The 27,003-nt window shown below is 45.4% G+C and overlaps 1 protein-coding gene across 4 annotated transcripts in view; it reads left to right on the plus strand.

The window, feature by feature from the left end:
- Positions 1 to 27,003, plus strand: part of LOC144142513 (uncharacterized) — a 60,998-nt gene that overhangs the window by 21,332 nt on the left and 12,663 nt on the right. For 2 of the 4 annotated variants that reach the window (XM_077674078.1, XM_077674075.1), the window contains exons 4-10: positions 1,766 to 1,921; positions 3,765 to 3,932; positions 9,955 to 10,116; positions 17,004 to 17,108; positions 17,190 to 17,294; positions 17,375 to 17,476; positions 21,908 to 21,994. In XM_077674078.1, the coding sequence (XP_077530204.1) occupies positions 1,766 to 1,921; positions 3,765 to 3,932; positions 9,955 to 10,116; positions 17,004 to 17,108; positions 17,190 to 17,294; positions 17,375 to 17,476; positions 21,908 to 21,994 (885 nt within the window). The remainder of the gene's footprint in view (positions 1 to 1,765; positions 1,922 to 3,764; positions 3,933 to 9,954; positions 10,117 to 17,003; positions 17,109 to 17,189; positions 17,295 to 17,374; positions 17,477 to 21,907; positions 21,995 to 27,003) is intronic. The other 2 variants (XM_077674076.1, XM_077674077.1) reach the window with 2 other exon arrangements.

Consider the following 27,003-nt stretch of genomic DNA (forward strand, 5'->3'; position numbering starts at 1 on the left):
AATACAGCGTGCCTCATCGCCTGCGCAGCGTCGGCGCGTTAAACCCTACAGTCAGTCAACTAAATTGATAAAAAGGAGAAATAAGCTTGCTGGCACACTCAACAACAATCAAGAAAGGCCACCTCTTTATCGCGTAAAACCAACACAGGTGTGAGCAATGCACTTGTCACCAAGCATTTTTATGTCTAAAGCATCCATTATTTCACGTTTGAGTGGATTCGGACGTTGGAAGAGCACGGCAGTTTTAACGATACGTGTGGGGCCTTTCTTAATGTTTGTTGAAGCCTATTTTTTCTTGTTATAGATTTCAGTGTTATGATGCCATACTGATGGGAGCGCAAGTGCAATTTTGGTATCATTTTATGTATAAATGTTTGTTTTTATTAAATATTAGCGCTGGCCTTGTCCGGTTCTCTTCCTCGCGTTCTCGTCAAACCGCGTTGTTTCTGCGCGGTATATCTGCAACTGCGTAAACGTAGACACCCACGAAATATGTTTTGGTAGCTTTCTGGTTTTTTCACGGTCGTAAAAGAATTGATCTATTCAAGGTTGAACTACTACATCAGAGAGTAGTTCAATAAATAGCCGTTGCGGTGTGATACCATAGACCCCCCCCCCCCCCTCCTAAAACCCAATCACAGGGCCCGCTTTAACCCCACAATACACAAAAATGGATGGCGTAAAAATTGGCTGGCGATTACCTTACTCCCTAATGCGATAGTTGGGCGCAGCAGCAGTGCGTTGAGGCAGCACTCACTCTGGGTTCTCTTGACGGCAGCGATGATGAGCCTCTGCGTCGGCGGCGTGAAGTGCGTCTCAGTAAGGGACCGCGAACTGCGTCTTAAGCGATCGCACATCATAGTCACGCGCACGCCCCCCTCACGTTTTCGCGAGGCGTCGCACCGTGGAGCGCGCGTGCGGGCACAGCATACTGCCCCCTTCCCTCCCCCACCGCGCACTTTTGGAGAGCGCTGGCTCGCGCCACCACCGCGAACCGCCCTCCCCTCCCAATTTCGCGACACTCTCCTGCTTTGCTTTCTTTCATCGTTCCCTTTTTATTTTACTCGTCGGTCTTTCCATCGTTCACTCGATTACGCCGACAACGCGGCTCAGCCTAGAGACGGCCGTGAAAGGGCTGCGTCTTAAAAATGGGGGTGGCCTGGTAGTATGAGCACTGGGATGGCAGGACAGAAATAGCTGCGAGCTGGAGAGCGTGAGCACGGAATCGCACACCAGGAATATGAAGCCACATTGCGAGAGAAGGGAGAAGGGCGACGCAACACGCGCCAGAAAATAGCGATGGCTACCCAGCGGAAACAATTCTACGGAGTGTGCTGCTGAGGGGAAAGGTCAAGTAATGATGCGAGTGGCCCGGAGGCTCTACGAAAAGTTCGACAGCACATCGACAGGAGGAAAGGGGGTGCTTAGGCCTTTCTAAGAACGTTAGGCGAAGCATTCCCAATCCTCTTAAAATTGTTTGTGTTTGTGTTTTTAGATTTCCATTTTCAGTTTTAAATTCTTCAATCTTAGCGCAATATTTTTGTTTGTTTATATTTATTTTGATGTTATTGCTTTCTTCAGTTTTCTTTTCAATTTTAGCATATTATGCCGCTGCTCTCTTACTCCGTGTTTCCTACAGGCTGACCAGCCAACCAACACGAATATGCGGTGTCTTCACTCATAATTCTTCGCAGTACTTACCCGAGATTTCGTTTAAGTTTATACAAGAAATTTGGCTTCGCTTTTTTTTTTTTTTTGAATACAGAGTCACTACCTGAAATGTGCTGCAACAGAAATCAACTGCTTGTCATGCGGAAGCAGCGTCAAGGGTGCAGACTGGGAACAGCACATAAATACCTGTCCGCAAAAAATCTTGCAATGCCGATATTGTGCATTAGCCATTCCCAGGAAAAATCTTCAGGTATGCTTTGTGTTCCCTATTCTGATACGTCTTTCTGGCTATCTGGCGATGCCTTCAAATTGGTATTCTATAGTGATTCATTTGATTATATACTGTCTTCACAATCGTTACATGGTCCCAGAAGGGCCTTCCGCCTAAAGCGTTCTCTGTGTCACGTAATGGCCAGCTTTTCGAGGCAACAGGGGGTGTTCAGTGTAGTGATTCGGTGCTCCTTAAGACTACTGTTGATAGAAGCTAACACCCGTGCCACACGTACACGAAAAATTGCATTAGTGCTTAATGCCTCACGTTTTAATGCCATTAAATCCTTGGTACACGCAAAAACCAAATGCCATTCGCTCTAATGTCATTTTTCGTTGAAGGAGTTCCGCACAACTCATTCGCCTTCACGAACGCCCTAAATCTTCCTACTCTCGAACGCGATGGGTACGAAATAGAACCAACAAAACTCTCAGCACCAGAATATTGACGCGGGAACGTAGCTGAACTTCGAAATAAGACGATTTTATGTGCCCTCTTGGTTGCGAAGTTCTGAATATGACGAACTTCACTAAAACTGCGTCAAAAGGCAAGACATTATGTTACTGGTTGTTTTGAATCAATCAGATTTGGCTAATTGTGGCAGGGGACGGCAGCTCCTGAAGCCACTTTTGAAACGGCTCACACCTTTTATTTAGAAAACACTCGTTTTCTTTCATAAAACCATTTTTAACCCACCTAAAAAGTTTTTTTTCTGCTCTAAGCAGTTCTAAAATATGAGCTGCATTACTCTTTCTCGTCATTATCACCATCATGCCTAACACGTTTATTGCCTTTGTGTTTTGGCGTGTAGCACGGACCGCCCAAATAATGTCATTCAGTTTTTAAAGGTTTTGAGCACTTAATGTCATTTTTCGCGCACGTGTGGCACGGGTATTAGTGTATCTAACAGCATTTACTTCTCGTAAACAACTCATTTGCCGTTAAAAGAGCAACACTGGTGAGACACAGGAAAAAAAGCCCACCGGCTGCAGTGTATTAAATTGCTTTCCGTGTGCAGATGAAGCTGTTTACCTGCTGACCAATTGTAGGTGATAAGACCCGTTCAAATAATTTTTTTGCTCAATTTTAAAATGTCTTAGTTACGTGTCTTAGACTTGCATATGAGTGTGAAGCACATCTGACCACTGCTATTTTTTTCTGCGTGAAAATTCAAAACAGGTTAAGCAGGGCCCGATATTATGCAGCAGTCATTTCATTGCGACTAGCAGCATTTCGCTTCGCGTAAGCGGGAAGTTAAAAATGTGAACAAATATTACCGTCGAGGAATCTCTTGCGCTTAGGAAAGGTTCTTCAGAAGGGAAAAGGTTTGGGAGTGTTGGTTCATCGTCAGACGGAAAACAAGAGCTAAACAAGCTAAACGGAACAAGCTAAACAAGCTAAACGGAAAACAAGCGCTAAATAGGCGCTCGTCTGGTTGACAAGCGCTCGCCTGGTTGAAAGTTAGCGCTTGTCCCGTCCACTCCTCGTCCTGTGTTTTTATTTAGCGCTTGTTTTCCGTCTGGCTTCGGAAAGGAACTAAATTTGCGGACTTGTGCACAATACGTATTTAAAGCGTGTGGTTAAAACATGCTTTATCGGAATCGTTTAGCTTTCCCTCGTAACCCAACGAAGACAAGCATGTCGTCCACAAATAAGACCGTTCAGCTTGTCGATATGCATTCATAATAATATGGCACTGGTAATCAACGCTTGGAAGGGCTGTGTAAACTCATCGTTTGCTTTCTTAAAGGATCGACTTTTTTTGCATCTCTAGTTGAGCATAGTATGAGGAAGAACTTTTCTAGAGTTTATATTTTTGCAGACACACGAGCAACAGTGCTACGGCAACGAAGAGGCAAGGCTACAGCGAAAGAATACTACGCCAGTTTCAGATTCAAGAGCCTCATCTGAAGACCTGCCAGCGCAGAAACAAAGCAAAGCAAACTGGAACACCGCAGCAGACATTGGTACAGCGGTGGTTGAAGCTCAGGTAAGCAGTCCCAGCATGCCTCTGTGTAAAAAAGTTACTGTCCCTTCCCACAGAAAGTTGACAGAAGCGGGGAAGCTAAAAGTGCGTCCAGCCTTCACTGAAAGTGCGTCCACTCAATCGTCAAACCTTCCTAGCCCGAAATTGCAAACGAAGAATGAACCCGTGCCGCTATTTTTCGCGCACTTAGTGAACCCACATACGAAGGATCTACATGTATGGTTTGATACCTTGTGCATGAAGCAAAGGTATACTATTCTACTCCTTACGAACAAGAAAACTGCGCATAAAACGAGGACACCAAAAGACGACGACAAGACACACAGGGTGCGAGGGGCCCGTGACCCTTGTCCACCTGGCGGGACACCCAGCCATCATGCCGCGTTGCCGCATTGCCGGGGGGGAAAGAGTCTGGCAGCATGTCCTGCCACAGACGTTTACAAGTTGAGCGTCCACCCTGGCTGTGGAAGGCACCATGTGCATTCGTGTGCCTTGGTGGCTCCGGGCTCCTACGGGTAAAATAGATACAAGCGACTTCTCGGCCTGGCGCTCGGCCCTTGTGTGGGACTACAACGCTTGGGAAGTTCACCCGGTTTGCACGGGAAATCGCCCCTATGGAAAAGGGCGGCTACAAAAACGCAGTAGCTTTTATACCGCAGCGATGGCTCAGAGGTACAGCGCTCGCCTGGTATGCTGGAGGTACCGGGTTCGAATCCGCGTACCGCCGGGCACCCACCCCTTTTTTTAACCTGTACAGGCGTCCCTGGTCGAGTGCGGGCACTTGAAAGGGGAACTCACGTCTGGAACGCTGCTTTTACCCTTGTGAGGCGCCCCTGACCCTTGTCCACTTGGCGGGGCCCCCGGCCATCCTGCCGCGTTGCCGCATTGCCGGGGGTAAAAGAGTCTGGTGACATGGCCTGCCATGAGCGTCAACCGTGGCTGTGGAAGGCACCATTTGCATTCATGTGTCTTGGTGGCGCCGGGCACCAACCGGTAAAATAGGTACAAGCGACTCTCCAGCCTGGCGCTCGGCCCTTGTATGGGACTGCAACGCTTGGGAAGTTTACCCGGCTTGCACGAAAAAATCGCCTCTATGGAAATGGGCGGCTGCAAAAACGCAGGACCTTTTTTTTTTCCTAATGTACCACTAGCCCAAGTATGCATTCTACTATTTCTTCGTGATCGATGCGTGTATTATCTTATCTAGAACCGTTCCTTTTCTCAGGATATAAGCTAACCGTTTTGACATGATAAAAGCCCTGTCTCACGCACGTGCCGTGTTCAGCGATCTTATCAGAGCTTTTCGGTCTACCAATCTCTCTACGGGGAAAGGCATTAGTTTTTTGACAGGACCCCATCGGTCCGAATAAGAAAGCTTTCGCTTTAAAAAAGTAGCGCTCAGTTACATGTTCACCTTTATAACTGCGCTGCCTGCTAACCGCGGCAACAAAAATTGGAAGAACTTAACCGTAAAAATTCCAGTATAGTAAGCGTAATCAGTAAAAACAAAATAAAAGGCTTTGTGTGCGCCATTATTCGGCTGCCGTGCCACTGACACGCTCACAAATGTTCTTTCGTCAGAAGTAAATGTTTAACAATCACCGGGTAATTGGTCAAATGTTACATAATGCGTAAAAAACGTAGTCTCCAATTCACGCGGTAAAGTAGTTGGAGACCAAACCTGTGGGTATCAGCTGCAGAAATTCTCCATTGCACTAAGACAAACGACTGACCAAGGAAAAGCAAATTTTATGAAATCCTAGATATTATTGTCATTTCTGTTCCTGTGCTGGTTGTATCTCGATTATATGTGCACGAGAAATGGTATGTACAGTGAAATCTCGTTGATATGTTTTTAACGGGAACCGGAAAATAAAACTTATTATGCGAAAATCATATTTCCGAACAGGTTAAAAAAAACGAGAAAATGTGCATACTCCGTCTGCAAGGTCCTTTTACGGAGCAACGTTGAAGTTGCTGGTCAATTTGTGCGGCACTGTCTTGTTTTTAACGTCTAGGACTACATTCTTCTGCACCGTAAAAAAGAAGCTAGCGGTATTTTTTGCTTCGCCGGGCGCTGTTTTGTACGCCAATTCGTGTCGCGCCTTAAATCGGTGAATCCAGCCGCCGGACGCTTGGAAGTCTTCAGTGTGCAAGAAGAGCGCGGATATGTCAACTTTTTTGAGTAGACCTGACCCTTCGAGACTGACTCCTGGCGCTCTAGCTTCCTTTAAGCACGTAAGCAGGGCGTCTTCCGGTGCGATTATGATACGTTTCGCAAGATGTCGCAGTATATCACCTGACCTATCATCAGCATCGGATGGAGCGGCCAAGAATGGGAGCGATGTTTTCCCCGAAAACCCGGTACTGCCGCGGCCCTAGCGGTTCCGCAACGTACAGATTGTGCCTGTTTGGAAACCGGTTCGTATAGCGAAGAGTAAACGTAAGGCTTCTGGAAATGTCGGTCACGATCCACTTTTGCGACCGTATTATCCAATTTTTGCAAAAATGTGATCGTATTCAACGCACAAAGATGCATTATTTCAAAGGGACATTGGCCGGAAATAAAAAGAAAAACGTATTAAAGAAGCACTGACACGAAAATTTTATGTTCCACTTTTATTTCGTTAACGATGCTGGCGAACCTGAAACAGCACATTAAATACTTCAGCACGCGATAAATAATTACATTGAACGGCCTGAAAACGTTCATTCCAAATTCCCGCTCTTTCATCCTGAAAGGCGCATATGGCAGAATCCCGGCATGACCTCACCGCTTTGTGCGGACGTCAAAACACTGCAGAAGCCGGCGGGGGCGTTGTTTCGACAGCGCCGCCGCCGGAGCTGGACGGCTGAGCTGCTTGAAGGTGCTAGGCCTACCATTCCGGCGGAAATTCGATGACCGCTTTCAATAAAAGTCCTGATGACGACTTCTATTGCGATTCTGAGCTATATTATAGCTTCTTTTCTCGTGTGTGGAATTTTGTTTTTGCTAACAATGCCTTTCTGGGCCGCGGTTATGCCTGTAGCTCTGGCTACGTGAGCCGTTTGTGAATGCGCCGGCGCCCGCTTGCCGCTCGCGGGGCTGCGCTCGGGAAGTGACGTCACGAGTTTTTGACGAGCGCTGTCGCGTCACTTCTTTTGGCTATCACGGGATGATGTCACGCTAATGTCCATTTGCTGAGTGCCGATCCGCGCGTTGCTCCGTCGGTGTGATAAATGAGATCCAATTAAAGTGTGTTCTTCGCGTCGGAGGCCGCTCATATTTCAGCCTGGGCATTCTGTTGAGTAAAGGAAGTTAACTGTGCAATAATATAAACGCCGAAAATTGGTGTCAGTACTCCTTTAAGCCAAAAAACGTATTATACCGAATCGTATCAACGAGATTCCACTGTATATAGATTGTATATATGTGCGTTATGCTTGTGGTTTATATATATTATTTACAGATATATTCATATTCAGGACTGTTCTATATGTAGTTTATAGATGTACAAATATTGGTGTCACTCCCTCGCCGCAAGCAGATGTCGCCAGAGCAAATTATGGAATCTCTCATACTTACCTTGCAAATTACTGTGAAAATGCAAGTTTGCATATTTCTGCAAACACAAGGTTATGCTTACCTTGAACGCTGATGCTCTGACTGACACTTCCCGTATAAAAAAGTGTCAAGATATTGTTGTAAAATATAGGTCTCTTGTTGATAACATTTGTTCGCGCGCCCGCTGACAATGCCGTAACACGAAATAATAATGTGAGGTCCGGTTTCCGGACATATTTTGGTTGGTAATTCACGAGTCCTAAAATTTTCTGCAGCAATTAAGTATCCCTTTTTCCATATCGGCCAAAATTGCGGCCAAAAATTTCCGAAAAACAAATAAATGCCTGCACGAAATATCATTTGTACTTACAGTAAACGAGAAAAAAGTTGTGAAAAGCCAAACACGTGACCATCCGACGACTGGCAGCCATACGTGGCTATCCTAGTACCGGGTGAAACAATCCGGTGCCTTCTAAAGAACAGTGGGAACGCACTTAAACAATTTCATGTCTATAAGCACGTATGTGCTTGAACTTTGTTTTTTTACTTGGGCTGGAAGTAGTACAACCTAGATTGAAGTTAATATTGCACAAACGCGTATTAGATAAGGTCTTTCCCTTTGAGCATATTGGTTCAAGCTATTTAAATCCAATCCAACTGCTTATGAATAGCAATTACTAAAAAAAGTCTTCTTAAAAACACTGAAATTAATTTTCATTAAGATGAATATTAATTAATATTAAGATGAATCAACGCCACGACTCCTTTCTTATTTAGCTACACGAATCTCCGTGCAAAAAAATTGTTTTTGATAGTCATTGCATTTTTATCGGTTCTTTATGTAACGCTTGCATTTATTCCGCACAAGCTTTATTACAGTTAAACCTCGATGTAACTAACCTCTAAGTAACGAATTCCTGGATTTAACAGTTTTCCAATTCCCCATTTCCAGCCGCATTGAAACCCATGTTTTTACGACCTTTATGCAAAGAAGGCGTTGCGACGGGTACCTTGATGTAACGAATTCGCTACGGTGTTTATCAGCTATTCTTTTCCGCTTTTTTATAATCGGTTGGAGAAATGCACTAATTTCGCGAATTTTTCCCGCACCCCAAACTACGGTGTGTTTCCACGTGTGGTTACGGTGTCGGTTAGGGGCTGGCCAGCCTGTCGAAGTATAGTCGCGCGTCTCCACAGCTATCTGGGGTATCGGTTCGTCGGTGATGATTTCTGCTGCCAGTTTGTCTTTCCAGCACAAGCTCGCTATTTTAAATACCGTCTCCGTCGGCGAGAAAGAATAACGTAGCCGCTTTGTACACTATCCCAGTAATCACCCTCTCACTAAATTTGAGCGCGGAAAAGCGCATTAAATACGCGAACAGGAATTATTTCATCATAATTTCCGTCCCTTGAACGCGTTAGGGCACCTACAAGTGTCAAAAGCAAAAGGGATACTTAAGTTGCGTTTGTGAATACGGGGGTAAGAAAGCTTCTTTCTTTAAAATGGCGTGTAGTGACTAAGCTCGTGGCAACGCAGCAGGCGGAAATCCCGCAGTTTTTAAATGTGAAATAAATCCATGAGTGCAACTTCAGCGCAAACTGACACGGGGACGAGAAAGGGAAACGACACCAGCGCTACTATGAACTGAAAGATTTATTGAAATCGAAAGCACATATATACCATGCCAAGTCCCAACAATCAGGGACGTGTGACTGTCGCACATGCGTACGGCCGTACATGAGGACGACCACACCCTTTCATTCTTCTTTCTCTTTCTTTCTTTCTTTCTTCTAACCCCTCTCGTCGTACGCATGTGCGAAGGTCACATGTGCCTGAGTGTTGGGCCTTGGAATGGTATACATGTGCTTTCGATTTTAATAAGTATTTCAATTTATAGTGGCGCTGGTGTCGTTTCCCTTTCTCGTCCCTGGGTCAGTTTGCGCTGAAGTTTCACTCGTGGATGTTCACCAACTAGCTCGCCTCTCCATTTTGAAATAAATCCTTGAAGGATGAGCTCACCCAGGCTGATTTCTAGCCCTTTGGTTTCGTTTCTACGACATTCACGCTAGCCTTAACTCGAAACCTGCATGGAACGAAAAATTGCAAATTTTTGTCAACTTCGTTACATCCACGTTTAACAGTGCTGCAATATTCCTGACTTGACAAGTAATAAAACACCAATTGCAATCGCTCTTAAAGCCTTCAGCATAATTAATTCGATTGTGACAATGTGTGCATGATTTCTCCCAAAAGTAAAAAGCTCTTTCTACGTTTTCAACGTGAGCGGGAAGCCCTATTGACGACCAAATCAGCTCAGCGCAGAATGCAACAGTAAACGTAGCGGCTGCATCCAAAAGCCAGATTTTCAGCCTGACAAACCTCAGATAAGGCTTAGGAACACGCATGTTAGCGTTAACAACTACCATAGCTATGTTTTGTTTACCTACATTTTTATGAGTAGCACTTGAATGATTTTTCAGCCTAGTTGTACCAACGTCGAATCTGACGACATTCTGGACCATTGCATCCACTGCAAGCGGCCTGTCAAGAGAAAGAATATAAAGCGCCACACCGACATTTGTTCACAAAACAAGAAGCGACCGACAGTTTCCGCTGTGGAAAATATACCTGGAAACGCAGAGGTGAGTCTGGACAGCCATGTAACTTCGTTTACATTATTATGTATTCTGCCATCCCAAATAGTTGCACAAGAAATGTAACCTTGTTAGTTACTTTTAAAGTCGCGTGATCAATGCATAAGCGCCATTCTGCTTCTTCCAGTTTACTGCAGACAATGAATGTATGATTTCAGTCAACGTACTGTAGGTGATATTCACATAAATGTTTAGCGCGCGACTTCCTCTTTTGGCAACAGCCATAACCGCCATGACAGCGCCCACTCTGTTTGCGCATGCGTCCGCATCTCGCCCACAAAAAAAAAAGAACAGGCCCCGGCATCCGTCGTCTGCGCCGTTACCACCCGATTCTCGACAGTGAAGTCAGCAGTTATGAATAATCGCAGTGACATTGCCCAAGAGAACACCTCATCACCACTGGAGAATGGAGCCTCGATTGCCAAAGGAAGCGGCACGGTGCATGAAATGCTTTCGATGTAGCTCAGTTGGCTGCGCACACAGATATCAACATGTGCACCGCACCTTGCTTGCGGCAGAGTCGTTCTGTAAAAAGCTAAATAGTGCTTCCGAACAAATGTAATTTCCGCGCGCACGCCGATTGAGATACGACGGCAGCATAGCAGTGCGCGAATTGTTAGCTGAGAGAGCTGAAACAAATATCGGCAAGCGGCAGATAAAAAAGGCGCTCCCCCACAGATGTGCAATCTAGCCGATATCAAAACACGGCAGCTGGCAATAAGCTGACCTGTGCCGACGCCTACACTCGTTTATTGCGACAGGTAGCGTTAAACTTCAAAGTGTGGATCGGTCACCCACGTCGATGATCGATGATCCGATGAGACGACAACTCGCTGGCTCGTTGACCGGCGGCACATAGCCGAAGGGGGTCTACTCCAAGCAAAATCAAAATGTGCAATATGTACACCTTATTTACATTACGTATTTACAACTTCCAAGGCTCGTGATCGCATAAAAGATGTCGGGCAAGCCGCTCTCCACCCCTCCTCTCTGTCTCTGTCCTCCTCTCAATCCGCCAAAACATCAAACTCGTCTGTTTTACCACTAAAACCTAAAACCTCGCCAACAAAAGGGACGTCACAAGTTGAGAGTGAGAATGGCTCACTGATTAAACTACACTAGGCCACTGATTGGCCACCGTGACAAACAAAGCTAGGTGGGTTCAAAATATTCACGTGACCCACCTCTCTCACTCTCATACAGAAACCCGAAGGTATTTCGTAAAACACAAATATAACAAATGAAAACCAACCAACTAACAGCACACCCAACTCCGGGAATCGGCTCTCGGGCAGCACGGCTTAAAGTATTGTCATACCGTGCACGCCTATGTTTGTGCTCCGCGCCGCCAGAATTCCTTTCTTTTGTAAACACGTGGAACACCTAACAAAGCTCGGTCGCCTACCTATTAACGCATCCCAGCCCCCGAGTCGCCAGTTTCAGACGCGTCACGAACTCAAACTTCGCCCAGTAACTTTGAGCAGTGAAACTGTCACAGACAGAGCGTCTGGTGACCTCTTTCTATGTTTAACCCAAGGTTTGACCCCTTGACCGACCTTCAGCTCCTGTCCGGTTTGGGGATTCTCGCGGCGGTAATCGCGGTCGTTAAAATGTCAACGGTCCACCTCCTCCGGCTTCTAAAACGAACGCAAAGAAATTCCCCTCCGAAAGCTTACATCCCTTTCAGCTAATATGGAGTGACGGGCGCGTTTGTATGCGTCGTCTCCGGGCCCGCTCGTCGGGTGGACACAAAAGCGCGGCGAGTAACAAAAGCCTCCGCGATTTCTCCTTACGCCCCTCACGCCTAAGTCAGCTCGGCCGGCGTGAAAACAAAGACCATACAGCTAAACACGCTAACCCCAGCGAAAGTGATCTATAGTTCATACCACAAGCTAGCTGCAGCACTGTGGAGGCTACATTGTTGTCAACAGTGCGCCCACTGAGGGCGCCTAACTCGCTGTGAAGGGGGTCCTGAAAGGACATTCTCTTCTCCCCTCTCGGCAAGTGGCACTGCAAGGCCCCGGCGCCTTTTGTCGCTTCCTTCGCGGTGAGCTAGGCGCCCTGAGGGAGACAACAATGTAGCCTCCACAGTGCTGCAGCTAGCTTATGGTACGAACTATAGTTGCAGGGCGGTTTTAATTGATAAGTGAAGGGCCCGAACTTAACAGGTAGGCTTTAGGACACTGCGCAAAGCAGTAGTCAACGTCGAGGTAATGCGTACGAGCTCGGTGGGACGGCCTCGTGCGCGCGCCGCCATGCCTGAGCCTGCATGCGTGTGTCCGTTGCTAAGGTGACACCACGGTTGCCGGCATGCGCGCCACGCCAGTGAATAGAAATTATAAACTCGAATGTGATGCTCACAATTACGGATGCAAAAAAACCTGTCTCCAATCGGCCATTCACATTGATTCGCGCCGTGAAATACTAATTCCTGAGCGCAGTGCGCCCATTCCGAATGGGACAAAGTAAAAAGATTATCATATAACTGGGGTTAGGAACGCATGAGTCTTTTAAAGGGCTGCTCAAGAGCTTTTCATAATCTTTGGTGGAGCATTACTCTATAGCTTACCTCACATTTAATTAAAAAGACATGTTTGTTTATTGTGCAAGCACACCAAAGCCACCTTTTTTGTCAAAACGAAAGACCCCCGGACGACGGCCAGTTCAGAGCCCTGGCTGCCTTTCGCGATTGGCCAGCGGTAGATGGAGTCATTCCGAAGTGCCGGAGCTGCAGTGACCGCTGGCCTGAAGAGCCAGTTTTGTTTCCGTCCAGATACGGGCGAGAAAGTCTTCTGGTGAACGAATGACGCGCATATTCTCTCCTTGGAATATCAGAGTATGAGGGGAGCATTAACGCAACAAGTTCGCTCGCGGCGAGCTTTGCCAGCTTTGCTTTGCGCCGAGCTTCGCGGCGAGCAGATGCAGGAAATTTATGAAGATATTGGATCGTCGCTTTCATGAGCAGTGCTAATCACTCTTCCTAGCCCTGTTTTTTAAAATATCATCATCCCCTTTCGCGCATGTGTAACTTTGTTTTTGCATTCGATCAGGCGGCAACAAGATATGTGAAGCGTCGATTCATGCGCGCACGTAGCGGCGATGCGGACGCCAGTCGCTGCGTCGCGCGGAGGTGCTGGTACCTGGTCGCTCCGGGGGCGCTTCATCGCGGGGCATATGCAGATTTAGAATAGGGGAACCGTGCATTGGAGGCTCCCAAAAAATTCGGGGAACCTTAATAACAACACGCTGTAGCGCGGCAAAATTTACAAAAGCGGTTTCCCCAACAGCTCGCAGCCGGCTTGCTCGGATGTTGGGAACTTTAGGGTTAGCATCAAGGTCGCTGCGATCTCTACGACTGTATATTACAAACCCTAAAACAGTTTTAGTGAGCAGCCCTATAGCACCCGCTCCTGCGGTTCGACGGCGGCGATATTGTCGTTACCGAACGAGCGATGGAGACACCGCAGACAGAAAGAAGTGGAGCAGGGAAGCGTGCCGAAAGTATAAGGGGGACGTCGGCGCGGCGGAGCAGAAGCTGAAGGTGCACGTGGTCCTTCGCCATCCTCGTTGCCTGGCTCATCCGAACCACATGACATTCGCGCGGGAGATTCAAACACGATTTCCAACCACATTCACGGCGGGTGTCTCACTTCCTCAGACAGCAGCGAGATGCTGTCTCAGGAAGTGATCGCGGTATCAGCGAACGCACTGGAATTCGTTGGAACGCAGTGGAGGAAGTGATCGCGGGATCACCGAAAACACTGGAGTTCGCGCTGCAGACAAATTTCGCATTATGGAGTTCTGCAATCGTCAGTAGTTTTTTCACCACACTACCATCCCCATTCTCGCATGCGGAACTTCATTTTCACGGTAATTGAAATTTTAGCGATCGGTGCTGTTTTGATTCTTGAGCGCAGGTAGCGCTATACTTCGGCCCTCGCCGCATCGCGGTCTCGGGCAATGATGTTGCCGGGCTGCGCAGACCACCTACATGACATTTGTGATGTCACTGCGCGCGCTATTCTTTTGAGCGCCTGCTGAAAGGAGCCTTCTATCCCGGCTCTGTAGCCTCGATGTAGAACACTGATCACTGGTGCTGGAGGCTTGGTTTCGAGCACAGCAGATCTATCTTTTTTTTCATTGCTGGTCTTTGTTAAATTTAATTCTTTTTTGAACACAAATCTACATGTCATTTTTATTATTAATGGTGATTTGGTACGTTTTAGGTCGCTTTAGGAGGGTTTGAGGGCTTGTAACTTAGCAAGAAAGACGACATTCCCCTAGGAGCAATGATGGTATCACGCGTAAATTCACGCGATTGTTTTTTACACAAAGGAATGCTCTTGTGCATAGTGGATTCGCTGGATTTTCTTCCAAAAATAGGCGCGCTTTTCGCACAGTCACTGCTGGAAACTGTGCGGCATTATTCTGGTTGGTGCTATAATTTTTACCTTTTTATGAAGACTGCTTTCACACACCTCCGTTTAAAATACAAAGTTGCGAGGATGCGCCAGTGGTGTGGCTTTCTTGTAGCGTTTTTAAGCGAGACTTGCTTGGTCTCACTTTACCTAAACACGCTTGGTCGTTACCTAAACAAGAGAGTCAACTTTACGTAACTAGATGGCTCATGCTGATGATGATGATGATGACACAGAAAATTCCTTGCGTTTTCGTAATCGAACGCAAACCTCGCATTATGAAGCTGATATCTATCCTACTGCGCCCTTCTTTCACGGTCGACGGTGGGTGGGCGGCGCTCAGCTGTCTCGTGAGAAATTCGTTTGCTGTAGTCGAAGTTTGTACTTTGACTCTCAGACGGTTTACAGTTGCCTCTTTACTGTTTGAATTCGGCACTTCGCTGTTTCATTTTCGCACCCAAGAAGGCTTCGTGTTTGAACCATCGTCGTAGTTGAACGGTGTGGATTTGAATTTATGCAGGCCATCTTTAAACCACTACTGCGATCCCTCAAAGTGTCTTTTCAGCATAACTGCATGGCTGAAAATTGTCAGGGTGTTCACAATAGCTGTTCAGCTTGCCTCAAGCTTATAGAAGACAAAGTTTGTGGGACTGAGCATTACCTGTGCAGCAGGAGCGGAAGCGAGTGTTTTTCTAAGTCGTGCACTTTGTTTACTCGCATGTTTTTTTTTCGCGCACATCCGGCTTTAGGTACTATGTAAAAAACACAACCCTTAATTCCTGGACAGTCTCTCGTCACAATGCAGGAAACGGAGGCAATAAGATTTAAAAAGTGCAAATTTGTATTATGTCGCCTTCTCTTTTCCTACCTCAATTTACCGTTCTTTTTTTTCGGTCAATTTACCGGCAAATCGCCCTCGTCAAACTTGCTGTACTGTCAACAGTACAGCGAGTTTGACTTGCTCTTACATTAGCAGCAAAAGCTGCATATAACATAACAGTTTAGTGTAGATTCTGTTAAAGTTGCTAAAGCAGCTGAAACAAAGAAATGTTAATATAACAACCATTCAAAAGAATGCTGGCAGCTTTAACACAACCGTGCAAAAGCCTTAAACGCATGACTGGAAGTTATTCAGCATCTCCATCACTAGAGCAATAGTGTAATGGTTGAGGTACAGCTTTGAAGACGGTGTTAATCGAAAACTGCATCTTGCCGACACCTATAGATGTGGCACCACTTCCATACAAATGGGGGCACAGCTATCGTTGAGCCTCTCGCATTCGTTCACAGATGGCACCACCCGAAACTGATGATGATTGGCCGCACCCCGGTTTCAAAATTTCTCGGCACGTCCCAGCATGCACCGCGCACGACACCGGTTTATAATTTCCCGCGCACGTACCCGCATCCAGTGCGCGCGAGGTCGTTGATGATGACTGGTGGGACGTAGCAGGTGACGTGGACTCTTTCTGTGACGTAGTAGGCCACATGTAACTCCCCCGCGTATAGCTTTACACTTCGCTATTCGTCCGTTCAGCATGGCGCAGTGCGCCACTGGCGACTTTCTAATCCAAGCCTACCCCCCTCCCCCCCCTCCCCGCCTCCCGAAGGCGACTCTCCTAAAAGAGACTTACAGAATACGAACGGGTGCAGTAATGATGAAGTACAAGATGAAAACGACAACTTAGAGAGTCCTTGTCGCCCTGGATGAAGACGATGAGCTTAACCTTAGGGTGAACGTGCTTTACTACTTCTGGAATTAGCCTGTTCAAATTGATACCTTAGGCCTCAATAAACGTTTATAACATGCGTTTTAAGTCGAAGGCTACAATGGATTCCACAGGACCACCTTTTGTTTGCTAAAAACATGGCTCGGGGATTATGGAGAGGATGCACGTTAAACTCCCATTCTGTACGACGCCGGGTGAAATCCCATAACCACATAAGGCTCTTTTCATTGTATTTAATCCGGCTGTTCTCATCGAACATTTTTCGCACCATATTTAGGTCACGCCTACGCATACGCCCAAGGTTAGATTAATGGGGTATATATTATTGCTTTCCCTTTATTAAACTAAAAATCCTCCCTTTGATACGGGGCACAACCGAAGTGAGCCTGACGTAGTCGCGCATTTCATGTTTGAGTGATGTTGTCTTCCATACTATTCGAAAACTAGGTGACTTCCCATGGCATAGTTAAGGAACTGGGAATGATCACATGTTCGACGAATGATTTTATGTGGAAGAAATTCTAAGAAACTCCTAACGATTGGGGTTGCAAGAATTGGCATTAGCGGAACTCTTTTGCTCGTTTGCTATACTTTTTGAAGCATCCGTTCTGGCTGCCTTCCTTACACTTTTCGCTCTTCCATAAGCCGACGGCCAGGAATCGGTGATGTGGCATTGTGGAACAAGTGGTGGTTCTTCTTTTCCAACTCGGCACTTTCCTCAATATAGGACACACCGGATTCAAGAAAAAACACGCCTACGGAAGGACCATACGACCCTCCTCGAGAGGCAACAACTGCGCAAAATTCTTCCCTGTCATGTGATCCAGATTGGGTAAGTAACCAAATCAGCGATGTGACGTTACATCACTTGTAGCAGATCTTGTATTGCCACTCTGCACTTTCCTTTGTATAGTTCGCGGAAGGTTCAAGAAACACTCCTACTGTAGCTCCAAGCGCTCCTCCACGAGAAGTAACAACCTTGCGAAATTCTTCTTCATTATGTGGTGATCCACATTGGGTAAGTAATAAATGGGCGCTGTGGACTTATGGAATGGGTGGCTGATCTTATAACGCAACTCTTTGCTTTCCTCTCTATAGATCGCACCAGATTCAAGGAAGACTTCAATTGTAGGATCCAACAACCCTTATCGAGAAGCAACAGCTTTACAAAGTTCCTTTACATCACGTGACTCACACTCAGTAAGTGAGCTGCAGCAGCATTTTCAAGCTATTTAAAACGACAGTACTGTTTCATATATCCATGTGCAAAAAATGAAGGGGGAAAAAGTTGATTTCTATAAGGTGTTGCTCCCAAACAGGCGCTCTGCTACCACTTTGGCAAACTGACACAAGATGAAACTTCACCATTTTTTCACAGGTGCGCATATATCATCCCCAAGAGAATCAATCTGCCTAAGCCCTTTGAAAGAAGTTAGAATACTGGGTCATGACACCCAATCCTGGCATAAACTTGTTCTCGTGTTAATGATGCTTATTCAAGTGCAGGTGCGCCATTTTACGGTTGCATCATCATCACCATCAGCCCACTGAGGTCTACTGCAGGACGAAGGTCTCTCCTATTGTCCTCCAACTGCTTCTGTCCTGCCCTGCTTGTGTCCACAGTTTACCCCAGAATTTCCCCATTTCACCCCTCCATCAGATTAAGGGCCTTCCCCTTCTTCTAGACCGAACTCTTGGTATCCAGTCTGTTAACCCAATAGTCCACCGGTTGTCGGTTCGTATCGCTACATGGCCAGCACAAATACATTTCTTTTTCTTCACTTGAACAATGATATCCTATACTCGGGTTTGTTACCTGATCCAGGAATCCCGTTTCCTGTCTCTTAGTATTACTCCCATCATTATTCGTTCCATGGCCCGTTGAGCCGATCTGTTTTGCTTCCCAGTTGTTTAGTAAGGCGCCAAGTGCCAGCTCTATATGTCATCACCATCAGTATGCACTAGTGCATTTTTCTTTTAAGTGACAGAGGTAGCTTACTTTTATTTACTTAGGAGTCCTTTCCGAGACGTGCGAACGTGAAGTAAAATGCAATTTTACTCTAAAAGGACCAAACTTCAAAACTCCGGCCAATTGCAGTGCTATAAAGTTCAGCACCTGATGGTCACTGAACTCTGGTGGACCGAAAAAAAAAAGCACATCACGAGAAAGGTCAGCATCGCTTTGACAAGGCGCTCGCAACAGGTTTGAAGAGCGTACCTGTGGGCAATGTGAATAATGAACGCCATAATTTATGTTAAGATGCGTACTCCCACATGCTCTCGCAAGTCCCTGCTTTTTTGTTCAATGTTTTTTTTTTTCTTCGTGGCTGGCTCGCTGTGTACTCCGACCCGCCAAATGTACATTCTATTGGGTCTCTCATTTTTCTTTTCCCCGTATCCCTTTACCAGTGCTAGTAACAGACTATGCCAGGTTGGACCACTATGCTAATTACACGAATGGGTGGACTACTTACTCATGGGAAGTAATATAGGGTAGGTGTAAAGAATACCCATCAGTCACAGTTTTATAATACACAGCTACCGGAAGCGTCTGGTTGCAGAAATTCCGAAGAGATGGCGACTGTTATGCTACGCGGCAAAATTGAGCGGAATTTCACTTCAAGAGGAGTGCAATTTAAAAACTCCCGCTTGTCTGTTTATCACCGATGCGATAAATTAATCAGTGAAACATTTTTTTTTTCGAGAATCTTTAAGAACACCCCTTTTGTGCCGAAATGCGGAACCTCCCCAACAATGTTGGTTAAGGCGAAACCATAAAACTACCTCTTAGATATTCTTAAGGGCTAAAATATCAGCAAAAAAGCACTTTGATACGTGAGCTGGTGAGCGAGATAATCACGAATTTACGATAACACAATTTCCTCCTTTTTCTTGGTTAGGGGCGCAATTTCGAAAAATACCGCCTTAGTGGGCCCCTACGCCATGCCACAAATGTAATCCCGAAGTTTCAAAAGTGTAGATCTAACAGTTTTGGCTGGGCGTTGATGAGCCAGTCAGTGAGTCAGACAGTCAGTCAGTCGGGCACTTCGTTTTATAAATATAGAAAATTTCTGGCCAACTACGTTCCTCGCCCAACGTTTTGTCCGCAATTTCTTTTATGTAATATCAAGTTCATGTTCATTCTGTGCATCTCCTCAGTTTGGTATTTTGATTTCCCGTGAATGCGTTACAATAACGCCACAGCACGTCAACAATGTGCGCTCACCTTGTGCCTTGTGCGCTCACCGCTTGTGTGCCTAGCATCCTGAATCATGCGGACGCAGAGACAATAATGCCAGCAGCAGACTTGGCAGTAACGCAATTACACCAATTCAATTACTTTTTGTTGTAATGAGTAATGTTACGAATTACTTTTGGGTGTTCGTAATTTAGTAATATAATAAATTCATGGCAGTAATTTTATGGGAATCCCTCATTACCTTCCCAATGCCCACTTTGAAACGCAGCTCCTTCCGAGATGTAATACAAATATCTAACATATCAGTGTATAGCGCTGTAAATAAATTGTACATAAGTTGGTATATAAACAAATATTTTTGAGATTGCAGTGTATGTATACGAGCGTAAATAAAGTGTATATGAATTGGTAGTGTATGAGTGATGAATTTTTGCTAAACCAATTTCAAAGTAATTTCGTTACTTTTGAAAAGTAATAGTAATGTAATGTCATTACCTTCGGCCACTTGTAATGTCTAATGTCATTTAATTAAATTTTAGAAAATTACAGGAAAGTAATGAGTAAGTGAATTTTACTACATTTTAGAAGTAATGTAGCCATCTCTGGCTAGAAGTAACGTGGTGGTAGTAACAGCACATTCACCGATATCTGTTCTTGTACCTTCGATTTCACTCTAGGTTTTTATAGGGTAAGCTTAAAAGGAAATTCCTGCAGAAACCATGCAGACATCATATTCAAGTGTTAAATCATAATTCTCCTGAACCCCTAGAGATTACTGCAATAGAGAAAACTGGGATAAAAAAATCCCACCATCTCCTGAAGTGAATGATGATGAGAGGGGCGAAGCTAAAATGCTTATCGGTAAAACCGTCAAACATTCGCCCACACATCACATAAAGTCTCAACACGTCAAGCTTTCCACCGCTCCGTTGACAAGCCCGTCGACGACGTCGATGTTTGTGGTGATTATGTAGGGCTTGTTTGGGACGATGAGAATCTCCATGGGTAATTTGGCGAATTCGGTGTGTGACATTTTAGCCACCTTTGCCGTCACCTTCTGCAGAGCGTCTTGTGTCGCGTAGCCCCGATACGTGTCTTGAGCTCGCAGGCAACGAACGACAACCTCTTCTTTTTCCTCTACTCCTTGTTGGGTACCAACGAACGCGTTGAACGTTATGACCTCTTCGGCCAATCATTGCTTGGCCAATCCCTAGAGGGATCCTGCCACAATCATCATCAATGTGCCGTGTACGGCCGGGACAGGGCCCGAGCAAGAGGAGCTTCGCCCCTAAATCAAAATCCCTGTACCTGACAACCAGATTCATTTATGCTTTAGGATATCCTATGAACAGTTTCACTGCAATTTAGTGTGGGTAAACCTGTAAGTTATCGAATTGGGCCAGGTGTTTCTCCACCTGATCAATGAGCTCTGCTGAAGAGCGGCACTGGGATTAACGCCGAGTAATGGGTGGGCACACATTAAATAATTTTCAGTGCGCTGAAATGAATATTGTGGTTCAATTCGGATTCAGAAACACTTTTGTCTCTACCAATATTTAGTATCCTATTTTGTTGCAATACTTGGAACAGCTACAAATATTTTAACACGCATCAAATGCTAAACTCGCTGCAGCGGGCTTGTAAATCTTCCGGGCGTGTGATAACGAATCATGCCAGTGCAGCACACTCGCTAACAAAAAAATTATCATACATTATCCAGTACGTTTTTGCTGTCGTTACGTTCGCGATTATTAGGCGCGAGATTTCTGGCAGTTGTAAACATCACAGCATATTTTGTAAAATACCATGGTACTGCGAAAGCAGACGCAGCATTTCATTTTGTATTAGCAGCCGGATTCCAGATTATTATTATTGCATTCCAGTAAAGAATTTAACCGTTAGCATGCATGTACAGCAAACTTTTTTGTGCATTTTTTACATAACGCGAACTTCAATTCAGTCGAGTACACCTCATGTATTTAAAATAAAACTAGTATTCCAGTAGAACCTTGACGCAGCCAGAGCTAAATTTTACACGCGACACCCTATCAAAACACATCATTGATGTGTGAAAACGTGAAAGAGCAGAATACTTTTTGTAAAAACAAACACGCGGGCGTCGCAGGATCAGCGATAATTTAACACTAAAGCGAAATTACAAAGCTCTCTACCAGCTAACTCAGGGCGACGCACCTGATAAAAAAAGTTGTATGGTTTCCCGAGCTATCATATTTATGTTGCGCTAGAGGCTAAGTAATGAACTAAAAGCTGTTTACATGTTTGCACTTTTTTGTTATAAAGACCACGTTTCAAAGGTACGCACTGACCGCCTAAAACTCTCCTGCTGCCGAGGACGATGATTGATTATAAACACACACTACCGTACTTTGAGTGAACATGTTTGTGACACTACAAGCTTGCAATTCTTTCAGCAGATGGATGACTGGACGGTTCTTAGCGGTCGTACTGACCCTCCAAGCACAGAAACGTGCACCATGGCGTCAGAAATTTCAGAGATGGTAAGAACGTTTTTCTGGGTTTCTCTCTGCATAAATTATTTTTTGAGCAACCATACTCAAGTGCGTATCACCGGGACTGCAACATACTTGTTGAATTATGCCGATAGAACCTGAACAAGTAAGACGAGGGCAACGGCTGGCTCGCAGAACGGTTTAGTCAAATCGCGTAATGAAACGGTCGGGAACAAGCCCTACGTACAGGCCCCTTCAGAAAATACAGTGCCCTAAAAGAAGTACTGAAGGGACATATCCTTTTATTCCCGCTTCCAATCGGAATGCCGTGTGCTGATGCCTTTGAATAGATGATCAATTTTCTTGTTTTTGTTCCTACGCAATGACGCATACAGACGCCATTAATTCGCCATAAATGGGAATATCATCATCATCACCATAATCATCATCAGTCTGCTCGGGTCCACTGCAGGACGAAGACATCTCTCACTGATCTCTAAGCGCTCCTGTCCTGCGCTACTCGAGTCAGCAGTTTACCCCGAAGTTTCGTATTTCGTCCCTCCATCGTGTTCTTCGTTTTCCCCTTCTTCTAAACCCGCCTCTTGGTATCCACTCTGTTACCCTAATTGTTCACCGGTTGTCGGTTCGCCTCACTGCATGGCAAGCCCAATTCCATTTCTTTTTCTTTATTTCAACTATATTATATCTTCTACTCTAGTTTGTTCTCTGAACCAGGTAGCTCGTTTCTTGTCCTTGAGTGTTATTCCTAACATCAGTTGTTCCATGGCCCGTTCATCCTACCTAAGTTTGCTTTCTAGTTGTTTAGAAAGTCGCCAAGTTTCAGCTCCGTACGTCATCACCGGCAGTGTGCACTGGTTGTAGATTTTTCTTTTGAGACACCGAAGTAGCTTGCTTTTCAGTATATGGGAGGGCTTTCCGAGTGCACCCCAAACCTTAACTATTATGGCACGGATTTCTCTCTCGTGGTTGGGATCAGCACTATCTGAGGTAGTTATATTCTGGTACTTGTTCCAGCCTTTCTTTTCCTACGCTGAAGACTTTTTTGACATGCTTATTCCTCATTACTTTGTATTTATTCACATTTATTTTTACCCCTATGGCCGTACTTTCTGATTGTAGTTCCTCAAGCATCGTTCACATGTGTTCTGGAGTCTTACTCAGCAAGACTATGTCATCCGCAAACCTGAAATGGTTCACGTATTCCCAGTTTATACTTAATCCTATGTTTTCCCATTCAAGCTTGCTGAATATCCGCTCCAGACACGCTATGAATAGTTTCGCAGAGATGGTATATCCCAGTCTTATTGTCTTCGGATCGGAAATCTATTGGTTTGCTTGAAGAGGGTTATCCTGCCCCTGCATCCATTATATATGTCTTCTAGAAGTCTTACGTGGGCTTCCTCTATTCTCTGCTCTTTCACAGCTTCTGAAACGGTGGCGGGGAGTACAGAATCAAATTCTTTCTTGTAATCTATAACTGCAATGTAAAGGGGTTGAGTGTACTCTGCGAATTTTTCTATCACTTGGTTGACAACGTGAATGTGATCCACAGTTGAGTGCCCTTTCGTAAACTCAGCCTGCCCCCTGGGTTGTTATGAATCCAGGCTGTCACTACGCGGCTAATTATAACTTTGGTAAAACGCTTGTAGTAAAGTTAAATTATGCTTATTTGCAGCCATTCCTCTATCACTCTGATTTTATATGCACGAATGTCTTTTGTTTTACTTCTATTACTCAGTTATGACAGTTAGGCTGATTCAGTCTGATCCACCGTAGTTTACACTGTCATGTTTTTACGTTTGGCAATTAGTTCCTTCGTTTTTTTGGTTCGTTCTTCAGTTGTTCTCTACATGTTGCTTCGTCCACAGCTGCTGCTAATTCACGGAGTGGCGCGGTCAGGTTGGCATTTAGGCAGTCTACATTGACCTCGTTCTGCTTGTTCAAAAGCGAGGATTTGTTTTAAATAGTTTTTTAAACTGGTGCGATGTGGCTCTGACTGATTCCACGCGGGTTTTCTTAGTTTTCACGAGTTTTGTTCTTTCTCTTCTTAGCGTGCATTTAACCATCCTGTTTTCGCTGCTCCGAATTTTACTTAGCAGCTCCACATCTTGCACGATACCGGGGTTGTCACTTAGAATAAAGTCAATTTTGTTTTTGGTTATGCCATCGTTATTTTCGGTGTCTATTTTCTATTCATTCGCTTGTAGGAGAATTTCTTCATTAACCTCGAGTTATTTCTCTCTACAATCCCACCAGCGTATCTCCTCGACTGTTCCGATTGGGTATTCCAAAGTTTCTAACTGGCATTTCTCCCATTTGCTTCTTACCGACCTTTGCGTACACTCTCCCATCACAATTGCGAACTGCGTTGTTGCCTTCTTTATTGCTGATTTGAAGTCCTCGTATAAGCTGTCTACGGCTTCATCATAATGCCTGGTTGTAGGTGTGGAGACCTGTACTATCTTTAACCTGTATCGCATGTTCAGCTAGATCACAACAGCCGCGACTCTGTGGCTAATGCTAAAAAACTTCACTTTTCCTTCTATTTCATTGTGGTATAAAACTCCAGCCCCCTGTTCTTTCTTCTGTTGGGGACCACTGTAGCATAGAATATGCCCTCTAGAGAGCTCCATGAACCCTTCTCCTGTCCTTGTAACTTCGCTTAACCCTACAATATCCCACTTAATGTAAGAGAGCTGCTCTAGTAGTAAAGCTAAGTTTCCCTCGCTAGACAGGTTGCGTGCGTTGAACGTTACCGGGGTCAAGTTCCAATGGTGGCCTGTGCGGACCCAGATCCTCCTAGCACCCTCTGCTGTATCGCTGTTCTGACCGCCGCCGGGGACAGGTGTTCTATAGCTGCTGAGGAGTGAGCGCCGAGACTGTAGTTGGTTAGTCAAGGGAGGTAGGTGGCTGCCAAGTACTGCACCAAGGTTGCCAGATCCATCTCTGCTGAGGGAGTGCTATTTATGTCTCCAAGAGCCTTCCTAGCATAGTTGAACCTCTCTAGTGCAGCTCCTGAGGTGTCCGGGATGATGGTTAATTTTGGAGAATGCGGCACTCCATACTTGCATGGGTTGGGCACAGAGAGCCAGACGAAACATAGCGAGAGTGAGAGAAGTTTCCTGTCGACGACGTTGTCGAGCACGCCTCTAGTGATACGGAGCCAGCGTTTTCGGTTTCGCTTGCTACGTGCGGTTCTGAAGGAGTAAGCTGAAACGCTGGCTTACTGATGAGATCCACGGAGTTGTGGACGTTGGAAACCTAATCCAGTACCATGCTTAAGTGCATAGCTACGAACAAATGGATAGTTTGAAGCTCAGCTCGCCAAACTGAACCTGCCCAAGAGAAACTGAACTTCTCATCTGGCGCTCAGCTGGCTAGTTTGAAGCTCATTTCAATGGTTATCTACTGTTGTTGGCAAGGCGACGCTGGACTGTACACAAGCGCATTGGTTCAGACGACTCGGTGAAAAAGTGGCACCGCTCGCTAGCAGACGGGCTCACCAATGTTGCTGACATCGATTGTCTTCTTTTTTCTCAAGCATGCCTTTTCGCAGCGCTGATTGTTAAATGATGGGTGCAAAATGTTCATTACGTACCTGTAAATTTTATCATCTCCGAGGCCTCCCTTTAAGCTTGTCCACCGTGAATGGAAGCTTCTCGAACGTAATAGGACTGTTGGTTGACATTTTGGCTTTTGGCTGTAACTTTCCCAAAACTGCGCCTAGTGGCCTAGTGAGCTAATTTACGTTTTAAAACTATCGGAACAGCAACGTGATCAGGCAAGTCGGCCTCTAAAGGGTCACCTTGTGGCGGAAGTTAGCTAAGTTTGTTTTGCTAGCGTGCGACTCAGCGCGCACTGTAACCACGCGCTAAAAAAAAACAGAAAACGTTTATAACTGGAAACGTATCAGTACTAGAGGTTCAAATTTCGCACAAAGGTGCTCTGAAACTTCATGAAAGAGGTAAAGAAAAGTATTAGAACTTGCATGGCTGATTTTCCTGACAAAAATATGAACATTGGCGCAGCCCCGCCGAAACGCATATGCCTGAATGGAAGCTTCTCGAACGAGTATATAGTAAAATGTTAGGAATCGTATAGTGGAAGAGAATTAAGTCGAGGTTAATGTGGCCGCTTCCCAAAGCTGTGAACTGGAAACGTAAGGATTTAAATAGAAAGGCAGCGAATAATCAGAAGAGATAATTTGTAAAAAAAGATATACGACAGACATTGTATGACGGAAATTAAATTTTTGTAAAAGTAGAAATTGGCTCGAGAATACCATCTAACACGGTAGCGCCTGGTCTCGGAAACAGACGCGAATGGCTGTAGCCACACATAAGTGACAGAAGAGGGATGTGGGCGACAAAACAAAGCATGACTCGAAATGAAAGAACAAATCCAATCCATTGTAATTGTTAAGCAGGAAACCGTCGCCCTACTAAGAAAAAACCCCGGCACTTCAAGAATGGTTATCTACTGTTGTTGGCAAGGGCGACGCTGGACTGTAAACAAGCGCATTGGTCCAGACGACTCGGTGAAAAAGAAAAAAGTGGCACCGCTGGCTAGCAGACGGGCTCACCAATGCTGCTGACATCGATTGTCTTCTTTTTTCTCAAGCATGCCTTTTCGCAGCGCTGATTGTGAAATGATGGGTGCAGAATGTTCATTACGTACCTGTAAATTTAATCATCTCCGAGGCCTCCCTTTAAAAGCTGCAACGTAAGTTCTGACCTCGAGCACCTCCGTCACTCATGGAAGGGCCGCCTTAGTCAATCACGGGCTTGTGAGGTTACCCTCACCAGCTTTTGCTGTGGTGTCCCAAATTTAAATTATAATTTGTACCGCTGCAATCTGGCCCCTTTCCCACTATGTGTATTTTGTAATGAATTAGAGACCAAAGAACATGTTTTCCTCTCCGGCCTACGGTACTCCTCTATACAAAAAAGATACTTGGAAAACAGGTTTAATCAATGCCCCCCCCCCCCCCCCCCCCTGTCTGTTCCTCTAATATAATCTTTCGGGGCGAAGGTACT

The sequence above is a fragment of the Haemaphysalis longicornis genome, unplaced genomic scaffold (genome assembly GCF_048455015.1).
Source record: "Haemaphysalis longicornis isolate Haplotype H1 unplaced genomic scaffold, Haemaphysalis longicornis Haplotype H1 scaffold_6, whole genome shotgun sequence".
NCBI classification, from domain to species: Eukaryota; Metazoa; Arthropoda; class Arachnida; order Ixodida; family Ixodidae; genus Haemaphysalis; species Haemaphysalis longicornis.